Source organism: Columba livia, chromosome Z (assembly GCF_036013475.1).
Source record: "Columba livia isolate bColLiv1 breed racing homer chromosome Z, bColLiv1.pat.W.v2, whole genome shotgun sequence".
NCBI classification, from domain to species: Eukaryota; Metazoa; Chordata; class Aves; order Columbiformes; family Columbidae; genus Columba; species Columba livia.
Genome location: NC_088642.1, coordinates 67,289,506 through 67,307,414, shown reverse-complemented (window position 1 = coordinate 67,307,414; position 17,909 = coordinate 67,289,506). Strand labels below are relative to the sequence as shown.

The window sequence follows — 17,909 nt, the reverse complement described above, 5'->3', positions numbered from 1 at the left end:
ATTGTCCCTTTCAGAACAGCACTGGTGCCCAGTTTTGAAACTTAGAGTTAGATTACATTGAAGCACACAAACACAAAAATCTTTAACAAATCTGCTGAGTCAGCAGCAGGATCACATAATAGAAAAATAGCAATAATATCTTAATTTAAGAAAAAAGGATTGGATAACAAAAGATGCAGCAACCTGATCTCTGTAACAAACAAATTTTATAAATAAAATCTGAAAGAAAAAGCATCCTTACAGCACACTACAAAACAAGTTCGAGTATAAAAGATATAAGATACAAGTTGAATAAAAGAATGGATTTACTAAAGATGTGCTGTGCCAACTAGTCTGATGCCTGAATTTCTAGTCACAGGAAACAGAGAATTGTAAGAAGATCTTGCATTATGCCATAAAGAACAAGTTTCAACTAAAAGACTAGAGTTACTAATGCAAGATGCAAAAGCAAATTGCTGAAAGAAGTGAGAAAGTTGTTCTAAAGACCAATTATTAAACTGGAGAAACATCCTAAAGAACCGGTTAGTACCGCTTTTGGTGCAGATGGGATTAATTTTCTTCACAGTAACTCACACAGTGCTATTTTCAGATTTTTGACCAAAAATCACGTATTTCAGCTGTTGCTTAGCAGTGCTTACACAGCACCAAGGCCTTTCCTCATGCTGCTCCACCAGCAAGCAGGCTGAGCATGCATGAGAAGTTGGGTGAGGACACAGCTGGGACAGCTGACCCAGGTGACCAAAGGGATGTTCTATAGTACCTGATGTCATGATGACATCATGATGTCATGATCAGCAACAAAGAGCTGGGGAAAGGAAGACCATTTGGCGCGGTGGTGTTTGTCTTTCCAAGTAACCACTACACACAGCTGTGTGGAGCTTAAGGGTCTGTCAAGGCTAACACACAACAGCGAAGCTCTGAAGGTCTGATCCTAGGACCAACATGACCATGCACTTCCATTGCAATTAAAAACATTTAAAAAATTAAATCAAAAAGAGAAAAAGCCAGAAAGTTCTCCCTCACTAATGTATGAATACATAACAGGAAGCACTGCAAGAATCCAAATCAAAATAATTTAGTTATGGAGAGAAAAGAATTCTTGCTGTACATAGCAAAGTGGAGATCCTTGCTGCTGCGCTGCCAAGACTGAATGTTGGACGACAACAGGCCCCTCCTTTGCAGTCCTAACTTATATATTATTTCAAGTACCTGCAGTGCAACCGCAGTAAAGAAATGCGGATTTTGCTGAGGCTACAAGTGCGCCAGACACCCAGAAGTCATTGTCCATTTGCCACACACACAACCGCCACCATGTCCCCACTGGAAGGCAGAGCAGCACCTCTATTTCAGAAGGTCGTCGAGACGAGACTCCGAACCACAGCAGAGACAACCAGGGGACGGCTGTGACAACAGGCGCTACTGCAGCGCCTGGCACCACCACACCCCAGGGACTCCAAAAGGGCGGCGGTGGCGGGTCCCCTCCTCCTCCCCAGGCCCGTCCCACTCCCGGGGACCCACGGCTGGGCGGTGGCAGCGACCCAGGCAAGATCCCCCCGGGGACGCCGTGCAGCACGGCCCACCCTCCTCCCCACAGCCCCGGCGGAACTCACCTCTCGGCTCGCCGCGCGGCCGGCGAGCTCGCGGCCGCCGCTCCCGCCGCATCCTCCGCTCTGGCAGAGGCGGGGGAGCCCGAGCCCTGCGGCTCCGGTTCGGCAGCGCCGCCGGTGGCCCTGCCCGCGGGCCGCACATTGGGCCGCACGTTGAGGCGGGCCCGGCGGAACATGGCGCCGGCGGCTCCCCCGCGCGCTCGGCGTCAGCAGCGCGCGGTCCGGTAACGCCGCAAGCTCAGCACCTCACAGCATGTCACCCGCCGGCGCGCCGCTCAACGTCATCGGCGCGCGGCCGCAGGAAGAGGAGGGGCGAGAGGGGCTCCGCCCACCGGCGGGGAAGTGGGAGCGGTGGGGGCGGAGCCTGTGCGGGGAAACCAAGGGGAACGAACGCGTCTCCGGAGCCGCCCTCAGTAGCCCCTCCCCCCCGGCCCAAGCCTTTTATTTTTTATTTTTCCCTTAATTCCGATAACTCCTGAACAGCTTTCCAGGTGCTAGTTTCGCCCACGGTGATGATTTTTTAAAAGGAGACTCGTGTGGTTGGGAAAGTGTCTCCCGTGGGAGCGTTGGGGCAGCGTTAAAGCATCTTGGGACAGCAACAGTAGAATCGTAGAATCATTGAACAGTTTGGATTGGAAGGGATCTCCAAAGGTCACCTAGTCCAGCTCTCCTGCAATGAGCAGGGACATCTGCAACTAGATCAGGTTGTTCAGAGCCCCGTCCAGCCTGGCCTGGAATGTCTCCAGGGATGGGGCATCTACCACCTCTCTGGGAAACCTGGGCCAGTGTTTCACCACCCGCATTGTAAAAACATTTCTTCCTCATGTCCAGCCTGAATCTCCTCTCCTTGGTTTTAAAAACATCACCCCTTGTCCTACCGTAACAGGCCCTGCTAAAAAGTCTGTCCCCATCCTTCTTATCTGTCCCTTTTAAGTACTGAAAGGCTGCAGTAACGTCTCCCTGGAGCCTTCTCCAGGCTGAACAGCCCCAGCTCTCTCAGCCTGTCCTCACAGCAGAGCTGTTCCAGCCCTCTGATCATTTTTGTGGCTCCTCTGGCCCCTCTCCAACAGGTCCATGTCTTTCCTGTACTGAGGGCTTCAGAGCTGGACACAGGACTCCAGGTGGGGTCTCACCCGAGCAGAGCAGAGGGGCAGAATCACCTCCCTCAACCTGCTGGCCACTCTGCTTTTGATGCAGCCCAGGATATGACTGGCCTTCTGGGCTGCAAGCACACATTGCTGGCTTATGTCCAGCTTTTCATCCACCAGTACCCCCGAGTCCTTCTTGGCAGGGCTGCTCTCAATCCCTTCATCCCCCAGCCTGTGTTGGTACTGGGGGTTGTGCCTGTACGCTTCTGCCCTCAGTGCACAAAGCTAGGGAAGGCAAGTAGTGCCTGAAGTATTTGTTGGTAGTTTTGTTTGGTTTTTTAATGTTCCTTGAGAATTGTAACTGACAATGATCTGTAGTGATTTATTTTTCCATTTGGTTGTTGGTCAAGAGCCACGTACTCTTATACAAGGGTGTTTTGAAAACTGTTTTCTGTTCAATTGTACAAATAACAGCCGCCTTCAAAATCTTCTGCTCCTGATCAGAGCTCCGCCAGCTCATTCTGCAGCTGCTGCTCCTTGCTCCTGCACCCACTGCACCAGCCCTGGTGACCACAGCTCTTCCACCTCTCGTCATGTCACGGGAACTTCATGACAAAAAAGGCAGCTGAGGGGAGACCTTCTAACTGTCTACAGCTACCTGAAAGGAGGTTGTAGCATGGAGGGTGTTGGTCTCTTCTCCCAAGCAGCAAGTGGTAGCACAAGAGGAAATGGCCTCAAGTTGCACCAGGGGAGGTTCAGATGGGATATTGGGAAACATTTATTCACAGAAAGGGTTGTTGGTGTGAAAAATGCAGTTGTGATTCGTGCTAAGATGTTTAATGTTTACAGATATAACCAAATGAGGCATGGGCTCTGAACCTGGAAAAAGGAAAAGCTGGTTAAGCTCCATGAAACTTGTACATGAAGTTATATTGACAGAGGGAACTAACATTTTAAGGGTTAACTAAAACTTATAATGGGTGCCTACTAACGAACTAACACTTTAAGGCTTAGTCACATAATAAATGCTTAGTTTAGAGCTTTATGTTAAGAAGAACAGAACCCCGTCGAATGCCAAGATAAGAAGCTTTACTGCACCTAGCTGTAAACTTGAGGAGACAAGATAACGAAGTTTTACGGCAAAAGGGGGCGCCAGTCTGGTTTCAATTGACTTGGCATCTTGGGTTCCAGCCAATTCAACATAATGAGCCACAGGTAAAAAGTTCACTGTGACGAAGCTGAAGGAGCCTTCATCCAAAGACCCCAAAGACCCCTCCTCAAATTCAGCAAGTGGCACTGCGCAGGCGCAACAGGGGAGGGTCTATGGAAATGGTTATCTGAGACTCATTTTAATCAGAAGCGGGGAAAGGTTATGAATATGTATAGCCGTTCCTGGGCTCATTATGAATATGTAATACCTCACTGTATTTAAGCACACTTCTTACTGTTTAAAGGTGTGCGTGTTGGGCGGAGTGGATCCCCCACGCACCCAGCGCTGTTTTGCTTATGCTCTAATGAACACGAGAATGCAATTAAAGAATGCAATTAAGGAATTGGATTAAACATTGTTTATCTATAGAAAAAGCGTAAGTTATTTATTTTATCGGGCATTGGAACAGGCTGCCCAGAGAAGTGGTGAAGTCACCATCCCTGCAAGTGTTTAAAAGACGTGTAGATGAGGTTCTTAGGGACACGGTTTAGTGCCAGATTCGGGTTATGGTTGGACTCCACGATCTTAACGATCTCTGCCAACCAAAATGATTCGGTGATTCCACAGCTCACCGTGCCCTGACACCGCGCCCACCCCACAGCCGCCCTGGCGCTTCCCCACCGGAGCACCAGGGCTGTGGTGACAGGCTCCGCGGTGACGCGCCGCCATGACGGCCCTCCCGGCGCCGGCGGCCCGAAGGGAAGGGACGCCCCCGCCCCTCAGCGACCGCCGCGCCCGCTGCTGGCCACGCCCCCTAGCCTCCCGGGGCAGCGCGCAGTGCGCTGATTGGGCCCGACCGTTGGTCGAGGTACCGCCTCCCGCGCGCCGCGATGACGTCAGGCGCCAGGGAGGTTTTATAAGGGGCAGCGGGGGGAGCGGGGCGGCAGGCGGCTGTGGTAGCTGGAGGGTGTTGGTTTGGCGGTGGCAGCAGCGGCGGCGGCGAGGCGCTGCGCGGCCTGAGCGTTTCGCCATGACCCGTGAGTACCGGCCGGCCTCAGGGGGGCGGCTCAGGGGCCCTGCCGGGGAGCGGAGCGGGCGGTGGACCTCAGGCCGCTGCACAGGAACGGCAGCGGGCCGGTCGGCTCCAGGCCTGCGGAGAAGTGCGGCCTGGGCGCGACGCCGAGGGCAGCCCAGCGGTTGGTGCTGGGGCGAGGTTCTCGGTCCTTGTCGACTTGACGTCCCCGTAGCGAAATTCTGCGGCGAGTGCGTGGGCGCTGGGGCTAAGGCCTCACACATCCTGCCGCCTGGGCTGGGGGCAAAAACACCCTCAGCCCGTTCTCTGGCGTAGCTGTGTTGGCAGGCGGGGAGCCGGAAGAAAGATGGTGATCTGCTGGAATAACAGTAACGCTCAGTTGCAGCCCTGGCTACCGTCCAGACTGTTAATAAAGGGCTTTTATATCCCTGCCGAATACTTAGTGCTGTGTTGCTTAAATGGTGGTTTTTAAGGCTGTCGTTGAAAGGGCAATAGGACTTGCGAATCACCTTATTCAGATATAGCGTTGGTGTATCTGCTCTAAAATGGCGGAGAACTGGGAACCAAATCTAGAGTACTCCAGCTTGCCTGACTGGTGGGGTTGCCGTTTTGGCTTCTGCGTATTATACCTGGTGACACAAGAACTGCCCGTGTTTAACTGAGGAGGTACTTTTACATTCACACTTAAAAATGCATAGCTTTGAAGCCACTGTACAGTTGGAAGTGCAGCTGCTCAAGGCGTGGATCACAAACAGTTTGTGCACAGAGCAGACCTTGAATGTGAGGAAGAGGCAGGTTTGTGGCTTGTGTTAATTATTTTTTTTTGTCTGTTCAGCATGATGTTAAAATAAATGTAGCTAAAGGTTAGAGAAGAGGTACAGTATCCAGAACATGTGCATAGTAGAATAATAGCCCCGTGTTTTCAAATGTACATATAGCAAAATAGACTAAGGATGTATTGCTTATGAACAACTACTTAGTGTGCCTCTGAGATCATAAATGCATGGTACTTGTTGCACTGCCAAATTTCTGGATAGCTGAGAACTGTATAGACTTGTGAAGATGGTGATGACTAAGGGAATTGAAGAGAGGCTTTTTGTTATTTGTCTTCCATTATTGCTTTGTACTTGAATAAAATTGCTCTGTTTACTTTTGCATTCTGTTTTTAGGACATGGTGGCAGGCACTTTTCTTCTGCTTTAAGTTCTGACTTATGATTAGATCCTTTGCTGCTCAGAAAGAACTCCAGGGAAGATGACCTCACTAGCCAATCCTTTCTGCTGTTCTCCTTGACTTCTGTACAACAGAGATGACTACTGCTTATTCCAGTTTGAACTAAAGCATATGTCTTGCAGAGGCAGGCAAGGATGGAGATGCTCAAGCAGAAAGGATGTACTGTGTTTATGTGGTAGTTTATGCTTGAATTTCACACTACAGGAAGCTGAATTGTCTTCTGTCAGGATGTGGACCACACTTCACAGCAGATTTAGTTTGAGGTTACAGAATGTAGAAAATAGCACTGTCTCCCTTGGAGTTAGGGATACTCATTTGGCATCCAGGTGAAGTACAGAGGCCAAACAGTCCTTGGCAATGTTTACTTGGAAACAGGGATGGTACAAGTAAGTTTCTTTTCAAATAGTTGTTTGGCTCTGTCTGCCTTGTGTGTGTACTGTGTTGCTCCGTGTTTCTACCTGCTCCACTTTGCTGTGCAGAAGTGGCAGCCAAGCTTTTCAGTGATGCCATTCAGTTTACATTCTTACCATGTGTATGGAATAACTGTACTCTGCAGACACCCTGCACAGTGTTTGCTTGGAAGGGAAGAAAGTGCATGAAGTTAAAGGTGGAGGGTAACTGCTATATGAATTCTGACTATAGCAATGTGTTTTGACTTCGTGCCTCTTTCTTCATGGTAAAATATACTTCATTTCTTTAAGCACCACAGAAGAGCTGTTTCATTGCTGCTATGTTGTTCATACAACATTCATGCCTCCTGAGTACCACAAAACTCAAGAACCATTTATAGCTTGGAATGTGTCATCTGCTCATGATTCATCAAGTTCTAATCAACACCAGTACTGCCGGAGATAGCTGGTTCACTTCAGTTTCTAAACAAGTAGTAGCCTTTCTTCTACGTGGACGTTAGGGACAGGATCTCACTGAATGCTAGTGAGGAGCATGGAGCAGGAATTTTCTTTGCCTTTTCAAAAGGTGTTACGTGGTGTCCTGTCACAGATGAAATATGTCTTCCAAAGTAGGAGCAGCCCTCAGGAAGCAGCAGTCATAATACACTGTGTTCATTTGGGTTTCCGACACCTCATGCTGGACATTTAACTTGCTGGTATGCAGAATGCGCAGAACCTCTGCTTCTGCAGGGTTGCTCTTGTCTGCTTGTTGCTGTGGCCGGTACCTTTATCAGCTTGGAAGTGGGGTGAGTATGAAGCTGTGAATCATATCAACAGGTTGCTGTGTAAAATTGACCTGGTCCTAAACTGCTTCCATATACCTGAAACTGCAGACACCTGAAGATGGGAGAGGTATGTCTCTGGAACTGAAAGATGACATGGTCCTAAAACTGGAGAGAGACTGAAAAGAGACACAACAGAAGTTGGGGGGAGATGGAGCTTTCAGTGTTGAGCATAGAAAAATGTGATCATGTTTGTTCAACGTCACAAGTGATTACACGTAGTGTATCTGGAACACTTTGAGTCCAAAAGAAGCAGGGTAAGAAGAAATACCAAGCAAGTGAACCTGCTGTGGCAGGTTTGAACAGACTAGAACTGCCATAAGGATGTGGATACTAAGGAAAGCTTGTGAGATAATGCAGAAGAATTTGTGATTGTGGTGACTGTGCCCATTGCCTGGAAGACCCTATGCAGGTGGGAAGTTGCATCTGCTCTGAGCAGCAGTTGTGTTGTGCTGGTTTTGATGTCATGCCCTCAGGAATGCTGTCTGCTCAAAAATATTGCATGCCTTACCTGCCAGCAGTTCAGGGGGTTGATAGTCCTAAGGAAAGCTGTCTGTGCCCTGAAGATGTGTCCTTAACTGCCAAGTTAAAGGAACACCTACATAGAAAAACTCATAAAATGAGGAAGATCGAAAAATACAGATGTTGGTTTACAATTAAATCTAAAAAGCATGCATGGGAAAGAAAGCTATGAACAGAAGCCTGTAACAGTGCACAGAAGGAACCTTCCTGAATGTTTATTTGCTAATTCCTTCAATAGCATGAAAATACTCTTGCATGTCAGCAGCGTTAGGCACCTGTTCTGGGGGAGTGGTAAGTTCTTATACTCTGGACAAAAGTGTCTTGATGAGGAACTGGAGTTTTGGTTGTATATTAACTTAAGTTTTGTCAGACCCGCTTCTTTTGCAAGGGGCTCTGTGGTATATGTCGAGTAAACACAATCTTGGGCTGAAGCTCCATAGCTACCATAGCCTCATACTTTGTTCATGTCAGCTGCCTTGGTGCAAAAATGAATCAAACCTATATACAGCTGCTTGTGTACTAGGTGTTCTTTGCCTTCATGGTTCCCAGAGTAAGGCCCCTTCAGCATTTGATAGCTGAGCTTCAAGGGTATGAGCACCCAATAATACAGTATGACTCCTGTGTTAAGTAGTTTTGGGGACTTCATCCAGCAAAAAGTAAAGCCCGAGTTCCTATATGTATTAAGTGTGCTGGTCATCTTCTCAGTGGCATCTGCAGAAGTGTCTTCTTTCTACAAATACATATAAAGGCTCTAACTGCTGTTACTAAGTATGAGCAAGACTTTAAAAATTCATGGTGCTTGCCTGTGGGATGTGATGGAATCCCTCAGTGATTTTGTATGACAGCACTATCATAGAATCGCAGAATGTCCTGAGTTGGAAGGGATCCACAAGGATCCTTGAGTACAACTCCTGTCCCTGCATATGACAACCCCACGGTTCACACCGTATGTGTGAGGGCATTGTCCAGTCTCTTCTTGAATATTGGCAGGCTGAAAGCAGTCAGTATTGACTGACTGAAAGCAGGTGGATGTTTCTAGATTCCAAATACTTGCAGCTGTTTGCTTTTTGATTTCTTAGGGGGCCATAGGAAGATTTGAAGGAAGTTTATAAACTCTCTCAGGCTGCCCTCATTTTAATGCTGTTCTTTCAGTCTAAAATTGATTTGTAAACTATATTGGATCGTGGAACCTGTTTGAGGTAGACAGGATGGCTCATCCTTTGGATGAGTTACTTTTTCATTTTGCCTGGGCTACTGATGGGATGGTCTGCCTTCAGTCTTTTATGGGAAACTGCATTGCGTTCCTGGAAGGGATGTGTGGCGATGAGGAATGACACACACTGGGATGCAGACAAGGATGCACACAGAGGCAGAAATTGTGTTCAGGAAGGAGTGCAGAGCAAAGAGCTGAGCCAGGCCGAGGCCCTCTTCATTAGCCATTGACAATTTGTAGGTTTTACAGATACAGGCCTGGACTAAGAGGTTAAACAAGATGTTCTTTCAATAATTGTTATTGCAAACACACCACACTCGTGTCCGTTTTAATGACATTCCCACTCATTCACAGACCAGGCCCAACAACATTCATGCATCACGTGTACTTGGGGGTGGTTATCTGGCACAAGATACCATTCTTGTGAGTCTGGGCTATCACTCTTGACAATTATTGAAAACGTACTTCAGTACAATCTGTCCAAGGCACTTTATAGTTGCTGTGATCTGATTATGTTAGTATTATTTCTTCTTTGACTGTCCAGATAGTTATGTTAGTGTTGATCTTCCTTTATCATCCAGGTGGCTGGAACTGCACATCTTGCTTTCCCACAGGATATTCAAATCGATTTTGGTGGTCTCTTGGACATGACCTGTAGAAATGTAAATGTGAGAACTAAGAGGCTTTCACACCTCCCACTGTGCACTGGAGGGGGCAACCGTGATGGAAGATTCTGCCCTACTAAGGCTACAGATTGAGCTGAACCGTACCGACTTTATAAAAGACTTTTACACAGGCAAACTGTGTGTAAAAAGTGGGTAACATGCATATAAACTGTATCTTATCTTACAGGTGGGAACCAGCGTGAACTTGCCCGCCAGAAGAACCTGAAGAAGACTCAGGAGATCCTCAAAGGGAAGAGAAAAGAGGATAGCTTGTCTGCCTCTCAGAGAAAACAGAGGTAAGATCTAGTACAAGTGTGTGAAATGATTGGGCAAAATAGGAGGGGAAAATGGGTCAGAAAGAGACCAGTGTCTTCACTGAAACAGCATTTAAGTACTTCACTGTGATTCACAGTCCATTCCCATGCTAGAGTATGAACTGTGGATGTAGGTTTTAGTGTACCTGCTGTTAAACAGATCTATTTTTTGTAAGACCTGTAAAGCTTTTATTTCTTTTGAGCAGCTTGTTATCTGGTTCAAACAGGAAAAGACAGTGTCATACTTTCTTGAAGATGTTTGATCCATTGTGTCCTTTACTTCTAAAACTAAACCAATTATGTAAGGTCTACTAATAAGTAACTTGTCTACCTCATGTGGTACTGTACTGAAAACAACAGGATAATAGAAACAGTGTGCTAATGGCCGAGAAGTTTTACACTAATCTGTTTCCATTCTTGAAAGGGGGGTTGCTAAAGGGCAAAAATAAGCTGGAGGAGACTCTGCTTAGAGAAACAGTGAGTCAGTGTTTGAAATCCAACTCTTTTTCTTCACAGAGACTCTGAAATTATGCAGCAAAAACAAAAAGCAGCTAATGAAAGGAAGTCTCTGCAGGCAGGAGCAAAATGAGCTGCCTGTATGGAGAAGATAGACTGCCTCGACAAAGCAGAACGGCCTAGAAGATCATTCATAAGTGTCTGGCCATTAATATCTTACGGACTTGTTCAACTAGCATTAGTTTATTTTCTAGTTAGAATAGACTTAGTTGTCTGGAGTGCTATTCAAAACTGACTATGCTTTTCTGCATGCATATAAATAAAAATACAAAGCAATAGCTTTACTCCAGCTTTTGCTGCATTTGTTGGTTTCATGTAATGGTTCCAGTAACAATGAATTTCTGAATCTACAGTTAGACCAGATTTTCTTGTCTTGATTCATGAAGCACAGCTTCATTCAGAATAGAACACACTTGTAAAACATGCTTAACCTTACAGAGGTCTGAACTGTAAATCTCATTTAAAATTATTTTTACAATAAAATGTTGCATGAAATACTGTCTAATCTGAAATGCTTATGCTTTATAATCAGTTCACATGTTTTGGGTTGGAAGAGACCTTAAAGATCATCTAGTCCAAGCCCCTGGCCATGGGCAGGACACCTTCCAGTAGACCAGGTTGCTCAAAGCCCCTCCAGCCTGGACTTGAACACTTCCAGGGATGGGGCGCACACAGCTTCTCTGAGCAGCCTGTTCAGTGCCTCACCACCCTCGTGGAGAAAAAGGTAATTCCTAAGAAGTTTGCAAGAACACAAATAATAGAATTATAGAGAAATGCCCTATAAGTATGTAAGTATAATAATATAAATAAAATGTATAACTATAAGCAATATAATAGCAGTGGTAAGTGCAGTGTAGAAAAAATGCCTAGAGAATTGCAGACTTTATGAATGTACAAGACTGGGAATTTGCTACTGACACTAAGTTCAGGGAGAAGCGTGAGGCTTGAGGTTAATGAGTTTCAGATCTAAGCAGATCTTGGAGGTGCTGCATCACTAAAATGATTTTAAAATCCTACCTTGACTAGCCTCAGGAATAAAACTCTGCACGAGAGAACGGCGCTCCCTTCACAGACATGCTTGAGCGTGTTGAGTACCGACTGAGGTGCAAGCTGGTTTAAACCCCTGGGAGGAGAGTTCTTCAAAGCCTTTGTACAAGCTCTAAAGCATGTTTACTGTGAAGTGGCCCCTGGCACCGCTTAAGGAGAGCCTGAGGGAAAACGCGGCAGGTTTTGCCAATGTGACACCTGCAGATGGTGAGAAATTAAGAGGGTTTTTGCGCTCGGTCCCGGCTCCCGCTCTCGTTTGCCGGGGTCTTCGAGGCAGGTGCCCCGGCTCAGGTAACCACCGACGGGACGGCAGCGCCTCCGGCCTGAGGCGTCTCGCGGCCTCTCCCACACGGCGCGGCGGCCGCGCTGATCTCCACGGGGCGCCGCTCCCGTCCCGCAACCCGAGCGCGGCGCCCGGGCCGAACGCCGCGGCGCTCCCGCCGCTCCCGCCGCTCCCGCCGCTCCCGCCGCTCCCGCCGCTCCCGCCGCTCCCGCCGCTCCCGCCGCTCCCGCCGCTCCCGCCGCCACGGCTCGCTGCGGCGCGCCGGAAGTGACGATTCTGCGCGTGCGCAGCAGGCGGCCGCGCGGCGGCGGAGCGGCATGGCGGACGGGGTGCTGTTCCGAAGGGGCACCGGGCAGGTGGGCGCCGGGCGGGCCGGGAGGCGGGAGCGGGGCTGTGGAGCGGCGGTAACGCGGTCTGTGGCCTCCGCAGAGCGACGACTCGGACGTGTGGGACGACACGGCGCTGATCAAGGCGTACGACAAGGCGGTGGCCTCCTTCAAGGTACTGGGGGCGGCCCAGACGGAGCTGGGCCTGGCTGAGGCCGCTGGGCCTCCTTTCATTGTTTCGTCCTTTTTCTCCCGAAGAATGCTTTAAAGAACGGAGAGTGTTCGGAGCCTTCGGACAAACCGGAGCAGCGCCTGGGAATGAAGAGAAAAAATAACAAGAAGAACAGAAACAGAAGGAAGAGCAACACAGCGCCTTTGAAACAGGTCACCTCGACTGTAGTTGCTGGTGATGCTCGTGCTGCGTGTTGTACTTCTCTGTGGCGCTCAGAAGCAGCATTTTCATTGACTTGGGAGTAATATTCTGGGATGGGCGGTGGTAATATTTTAAACCTTATTTATAGATTACGTTGAGCAACTTCATTAAATACAGAGGGAAACCTTTCTGGGTGGGAGTTGTGTTTCTCTTGGTTGGCACAAACAGTGGTTTAGAAAAAGGTGTGTTTCTCCTTGATCATTGGTGTAGGTATTTACTTGTCTCTCATGTTTCTGTCACAGTGGAAAGTTGGTGACAGCTGCAGTGCTGTTTGGTCTGAGGATGGTAATGTGTACCAAGCAACTATTGCCTCCATCAACCAGAAAAGAGGCACGTGTGTTGTTACTTACACAGGATACGGAAATCAGGAGGAGCAGAACCTGTCTGATCTACTACCTCCAGCCAGTGATGAAACAGTAAATGGGATGGGAAATTCTGGGGAGGTGAGGGATGCTTTTTCATTTTTCTTAAAAGTGAAAGTGGGAGAATCAACTTTTTTTGTGTTTCTGATACCAATGTGGTGTTCAGAGTGAGAATCGATACCTGATTCCATTGTGAACGGACACAAGCTGATGGAGGGAGTGAAAGTGTCCCCTTGCTTGTTGAACACACCATGGAAGAAAGGGAGGGGACAATAAGAAATTCACAAATGAAAGATAACATAGCTAAAATGGTGAGCAGATAGGATTATGAGGCTATAAGTTCTTTCCAGAGTAGAACTGGGAGGGCTGGAGAGTGGGAAGGATGTGGATGGTGCTTTCTGAGCTCTTTCACAAAAAACTGCTTGCTGGGAACTTGTGTTTAGTGCATCTTGTAAAAATGTTTTGATCTTCTAGAATGAAAATGAGACTCCATATTCAACAGATGAAAGTGAAAAATCTTCCCAGTCACCTCGAAACAAAACCAATTACACGAAAACAAGATTCTCCCCTCAAAACGCCCATTTTCCCACACCACCAGCAGCCCCAGGCCTGGGAAGGGTAAGGTCAGCCTTATCTGAAATAATTTATATACCACTGGTAAGCCTGGTATTATTATAAATTTTTAAGACAATAGGAACATATTCCTCATTGTCTAGAAACCAAATAACATTTTGAGAGTGGATTTGCAGATATGCATTTTAAAACCTGATGTTATGTTATTTTAAAATAATGTGGCCACAGTGTAGCCCTTCTGCAGTGCTGCTGTGTAGTGAAGAAAGCCTCCACCCTACCCAGCACTTGCTTTGCAATTGCCTTGTAACTTAAAAGGGGGATGTTGTTCCTGGACTGTGATAAGGCTGTTAATGATGGCACTGATGATGTTTTAAGATTGCACTTTTTCTAGTCAATTGATAATGTTTCACTACATGGGACACTGAAGGCAGCAAAAGTGATGTCCAAATATCGTATAAGCTCTGAGCTGTAGCTTCCCTATTGAATTATGAGGGCTGGGGTGCTGATATGCTCTTCAGTTTTCCTGTTGTGTAGGAGTCTAAATAATAGTGCAGTTTAACACAGCATTGTGTTTTCTAAATATTGCTGTTAGTGCAAGATGCTTTAAAGATTTTTGTTTGTCTTTTTTGCTTCGTATCAATAGGTTTGTATCTAAGCTCATTTTAAAGACAGTCACAAGCGTAATGGAATTTAGGCAGCATGTGCTCCCAGCCACATAGCAGAGAAATTATCCATTGCCTGTGGGCAATACTAGATACGTTTCTTACTGTGAGAATGCAACCACTGACTTCTATTTAGAAAAAACTTTATTAAATGGTTGTATTAACTAGAACCCTGTTTCTGCACTGTTTACATCAGTGACATGGTTAATGTAACCTTTACTTTTCCAGTCATGGAACTCCCCACAGAAATAGCTATTATGTGTTGCTACTCCAATTTCATTAAATTGCTAGGATGTGTTGTCTTTAGTTTAAGGTTTTTTTAATTGCTTCAAATCTATTAAAAAAAATCCTAATGCCTGAAATTTCTTTTTTTATTTGCACCATTCAATTTTTTTGTTGTAGCCTGGATCAAAATTCAGGGCACCTCCATCATTTTTGTCCTGCTGGCCCCCACCCTTCCCAGCAGGACCGCCGGTAAGTGATGGGAGAATGAGGAAGAAGGTATCAGAGATGAGTATTGGGGATCTAAAGTTTTCTGACTGAATGTGTTTACTGCTTGTGTTTTTAGAACACGTTGCTGTGTTATTAGTGTCTATGTTTTCCATGTGTTTGCTCACACATTCAGTTACTAATATTGCAGTAATCTAATGCACAAGGTCTGTTCTGCACTCATTTTTGTGACAGTAAAGCTGTTGGAAAGAATACCAAGAGGAAAATTATTGTAAGAAACTGCACCTTTCATTTGATTAACAGCACTTCACTGATGCAGATAAATATTTTCCCCTAATAAACTTTTTGTGTGTAGCCAAGCTACAGGAATTGTGTTTCCCACAGACTTTGGAAACCGCTATTTTCAGAAAGTATAATCACATTTGGCTCCTTTTCACAGAAGGCATTGAGGACATGTTCCTATTTTTCAGTTTTATATTTCAGTCTTGTAAATTGGTTGTTGTCTAACCTGGGATACAGGCTATTGAAACACAGACATTTCCTTTGTGATTTCGTAGTTGATTCCCCCTCCACCACCCATGAGGCCAGACTCTCCAGAGGACGATGAAGCGCTGGGGAGTATGTTGATAGCCTGGTACATGAGTGGTTATCACACTGGGTATTACCTGGTACGTGACACTTTTCTCTTGAAATGTCTTTGTAATTTTACTTTTGTGTTGCTGCTGCTGTTTTCAGCAAGAAGTTGGGCAGGGGGAACTGCTTTTTGGATCTCATTCTAGTCTATGATAGCTAAATCTAAGAGTATTTTGTTTTGTCTAAGTATTCTTATCCTTGAATAGGAGTCATGTGAGGAGTCATATCCATATAGTCAATGCTGGTTTAATTCCTGGTTCCATTGGAGGGGTCCCATTAGGTACTTTTACAGCCAGTGTTTTACAGCCATTCTGAAACAACCAGTTCTGTTTTTGTGGGCAGGTGGAGTAAGTCTGAACACGTTTGTTGTTCAGTAGTCTTCTATATATTTTCTTTGTGTATGAGTGGTAGTATCACATTTAGGATCAGATTTGGCATTTTTGCAGAGATGATTCATCAGTAGTTGTTTGAGGTGATGGTGAAGGTCCAGCAGGAGCTGTCAGCATAGTTGTGAAAAATCTGTGACGTGGAGTATTGATTTCTATTTTCCTTTGTACATTTATGAAGAAAGAAAATTACAGGACAAATTATACTCTTTGCATCAGGGAAGCTGGAAAGAGGGGATTTTTTTTATCTTCAGAATACTAGTTTCAGGATTCCTTGCTTCAGATTATAATTATGGATTGTTTTATTTTACTCTTAATTGAACAAGAAAAATAAATTTGAAATTATTCTGCAGAGACACTGATTAAAAAGAAGACAGGTAGTTTGACTTTTATCCTATTTAAACCACATATTCTGATTTCCCCAAAGAGTTAAAAGCTATTATTGATTTGTAAAGGACTAAAAAAAAAAAGTTCTAAAATGTTTTTGTTCTATGAATAAAGCTTTTTATTTCCATGTCAGTGAAGACAATACTTTACTAAATTATATCCCATAGGGTTTAAAACAAAGTCGAATGGAAGCAGCACTGGAGAGAGAAATGCATGCAAAATAACTGAACATCCGTCATTGTTTTGAAGGATTGTAAGTATTGTAAGTTTGTGCTAAATGAAGATACAGTGTTGCTTGGCACATTTTTTTGAAACCACTGTTCATTTTTCAAGCTCTCAACAAGTTTGGAATTGTATGAAAAAACTGAGCTTCGGGACTTCCATCCGCTCCACAAAGACCACTTCTGCCAGTATTAGTCCCTCCTTTGCGTAGCAGCCGTGGAATAGTATTTTCTTGGCTGTAGTGAAATAAACTGTTTTGTTGCTTTGATGGAGGGGTTTAACTACAGCATCTCTCTACATGGGGATTAACAGTGCAGCTTATCTGAATTAAGAGTTACTTTGTTAGTTTATTGGGCTATTTTGAAAAGAAAGCGTTGTTAAGTGAAATGCAGTTTTTGCATCTGTTTATGCATCTTCAGAAGCAAATGCTGCTTTGTGCAGGTGGGGTAGCAGGATGTATAGCTAAACATTTTTAGGACAAGATCAACATTTCAGTTTGATCCTGCTGAGCAATTCCGTTCTCATTACTTCAGTGCTTGTGCTTTTATTTTAAATCCTTTGTTTAGAATTCTTGAATATATTGTTCAGTTCCTTATGGAACAAAACTATATTCTCTTGGGGATTTGTTATTTTGATTTTTTGTGACATGTAATTTTTGTGCAGTTGAATAATTCTTGTTCATTTAAAAGCAAAACCTTCTTGTATACTAATTTTTGCTTCTTTTTTGAAGTCAGGTACAAATCTTTTCCACTGAGAGGTGTGTATCACTTATGCACTGATGGTTGACAGTGAAGATTAGAATTTTATTGCAACAATTAAGCTTTACAGTTTCTTAACATTGATCTGTCCCTAATAACAAATAAACAACTTGAGACTGGTAGTTATACGTGCATTAAAATGAACTATTTCTTAAAGACCTCTAGTCAAATGTATCTAGAAAGCCTACTGCAGCAATAAAATATTTTTTATTTCCCTGAATTTGTACTAAATCTTTTTACCACTTATTACATCTAAGTCTTTTAACCCCACATGATAAGATTTCCTTTATCTCTTACTTCAACACCTCTAGTATTCCTCAGACTTTTTATTTGAATGACAACACCAGAACTAGCAATTATGGTATTTTTTTTCTAGGAGACAGCTGTGGCAGTAACGTATGTTAGAGTGGCCACTGGTGACAATGGCCTGGAAAACAATATACCATTGTGTTAAGAGATATCTTAGGGGTCTGATTAAAATCTTGAGTATGACTGCTGGATTCAGAAAGCCTCATTTTTTATTTCAAATGCTTGTTAATAAAGCTCTACTTTTCAAACTTTGAATTGAGGGCTGTGGTTTGTTTTGGAGTGGTATTTGTTTTTAGGTTTTGTAGAAGTCTCCCTCCTGGAAGAATGGCTGAAATACACCAGACAGTTTTGCTGTGTGGCCTTGGTTTCTGAGTACAATTACTAAAAGCAAATTAGAAAAAGCAGACTAACTCTTGTGGAATCGAGGCTGCAGCCACAAAATTAGACAATAATTCATTTAATGCCATGGTTTTCTTTTCAGGGAAACTAGTCTTTGCTGCATTCAGT

The 17,909-nt window shown here is 45.1% G+C and overlaps 3 protein-coding genes and 1 long non-coding RNA gene across 13 annotated transcripts in view; 2 read left to right on the top strand and 2 right to left on the bottom strand.

The window, feature by feature from the left end:
* BDP1 (B double prime 1, subunit of RNA polymerase III transcription initiation factor IIIB) overlaps positions 1–1,892 on the bottom strand; it is a 56,998-nt gene extending 55,106 nt beyond the window's left edge. For all 8 annotated transcript variants that reach the window (XM_065046248.1, XM_065046253.1, XM_065046254.1 and 5 more), the window contains exon 1: positions 1,611–1,892. In XM_065046248.1, coding sequence (XP_064902320.1) covers positions 1,611–1,783 — 173 coding nt within the window. In that variant the 5' untranslated portion in view covers positions 1,784–1,892. The remainder of the gene's footprint in view (positions 1–1,610) is intronic.
* Positions 1,893–4,734: 2,842 nt separating this feature from the next.
* Positions 4,735–11,066, top strand: LOC102098977 (small EDRK-rich factor 1). The gene is made up of 3 exons (XM_005510537.3): positions 4,735–4,882; positions 9,929–10,037; positions 10,572–11,066. The coding sequence occupies exons 1-3, from the start codon at positions 4,876–4,878 to the stop codon at positions 10,642–10,644; spliced, it is 189 nt and encodes a 62-aa protein (XP_005510594.1). The 5' UTR covers positions 4,735–4,875; the 3' UTR covers positions 10,645–11,066.
* Positions 9,542–11,786, bottom strand: LOC110364749 (uncharacterized). Its single transcript, XR_002423725.2, has 2 exons — positions 11,589–11,786; positions 9,542–9,728 (listed from the first exon to the last, which is right to left on the bottom strand). It is a non-coding gene; the product is annotated as an uncharacterized LOC110364749 (long non-coding RNA).
* A 364-nt stretch (positions 11,787–12,150) lies between these two features.
* LOC102085341 (survival of motor neuron protein-like) lies at positions 12,151–17,657 on the top strand. 3 transcript variants are annotated; one of them, XM_065046246.1, is made up of 9 exons: positions 12,151–12,257; positions 12,331–12,402; positions 12,486–12,611; positions 12,903–13,103; positions 13,497–13,640; positions 14,660–14,731; positions 15,265–15,375; positions 16,281–16,366; positions 16,447–17,657. In XM_065046246.1, exons 1-8 carry the CDS (start codon positions 12,219–12,221, stop codon positions 16,335–16,337), a joined length of 822 nt encoding a protein of 273 aa, XP_064902318.1. In that variant the 5' UTR covers positions 12,151–12,218; the 3' UTR covers positions 16,338–16,366; positions 16,447–17,657. The 3 variants fall into 3 exon arrangements, with proteins under 3 accessions (XP_064902318.1, XP_064902317.1, XP_064902316.1); XM_065046244.1 differs by having other exon boundaries at positions 12,153–12,257; positions 12,903–13,076; XM_065046245.1 differs by having other exon boundaries at positions 12,903–13,076; positions 16,281–17,657.
* The last annotated feature ends 252 nt before the right edge of the window (positions 17,658–17,909 follow it).

What these genes read in the sequence shown, in the direction of transcription:
- LOC102098977 (XM_005510537.3), top strand. An exon ending in GCCTCTCAGAGAAAACAGAG is followed by an intron (nt 10,038 to 10,571) that starts GTAAGATCTAGT and finishes TTTTCTTCACAG; the next exon opens with AGACTCTGAAATTATGCAGC.
- LOC102085341 (XM_065046246.1), top strand. Translation starts at nt 12,219, where the DNA reads ATGGCGGACGGGGTGCTGTTCCGAAGGGGCACCGGGCAG. An exon ending in AGGCGGTGGCCTCCTTCAAG is followed by an intron (nt 12,403 to 12,485) that starts GTACTGGGGGCG and finishes TTTCTCCCGAAG; the next exon opens with AATGCTTTAAAGAACGGAGA. An exon ending in ATCACACTGGGTATTACCTG is followed by an intron (nt 15,376 to 16,280) that starts GTACGTGACACT and finishes TATATCCCATAG; the next exon opens with GGTTTAAAACAAAGTCGAAT.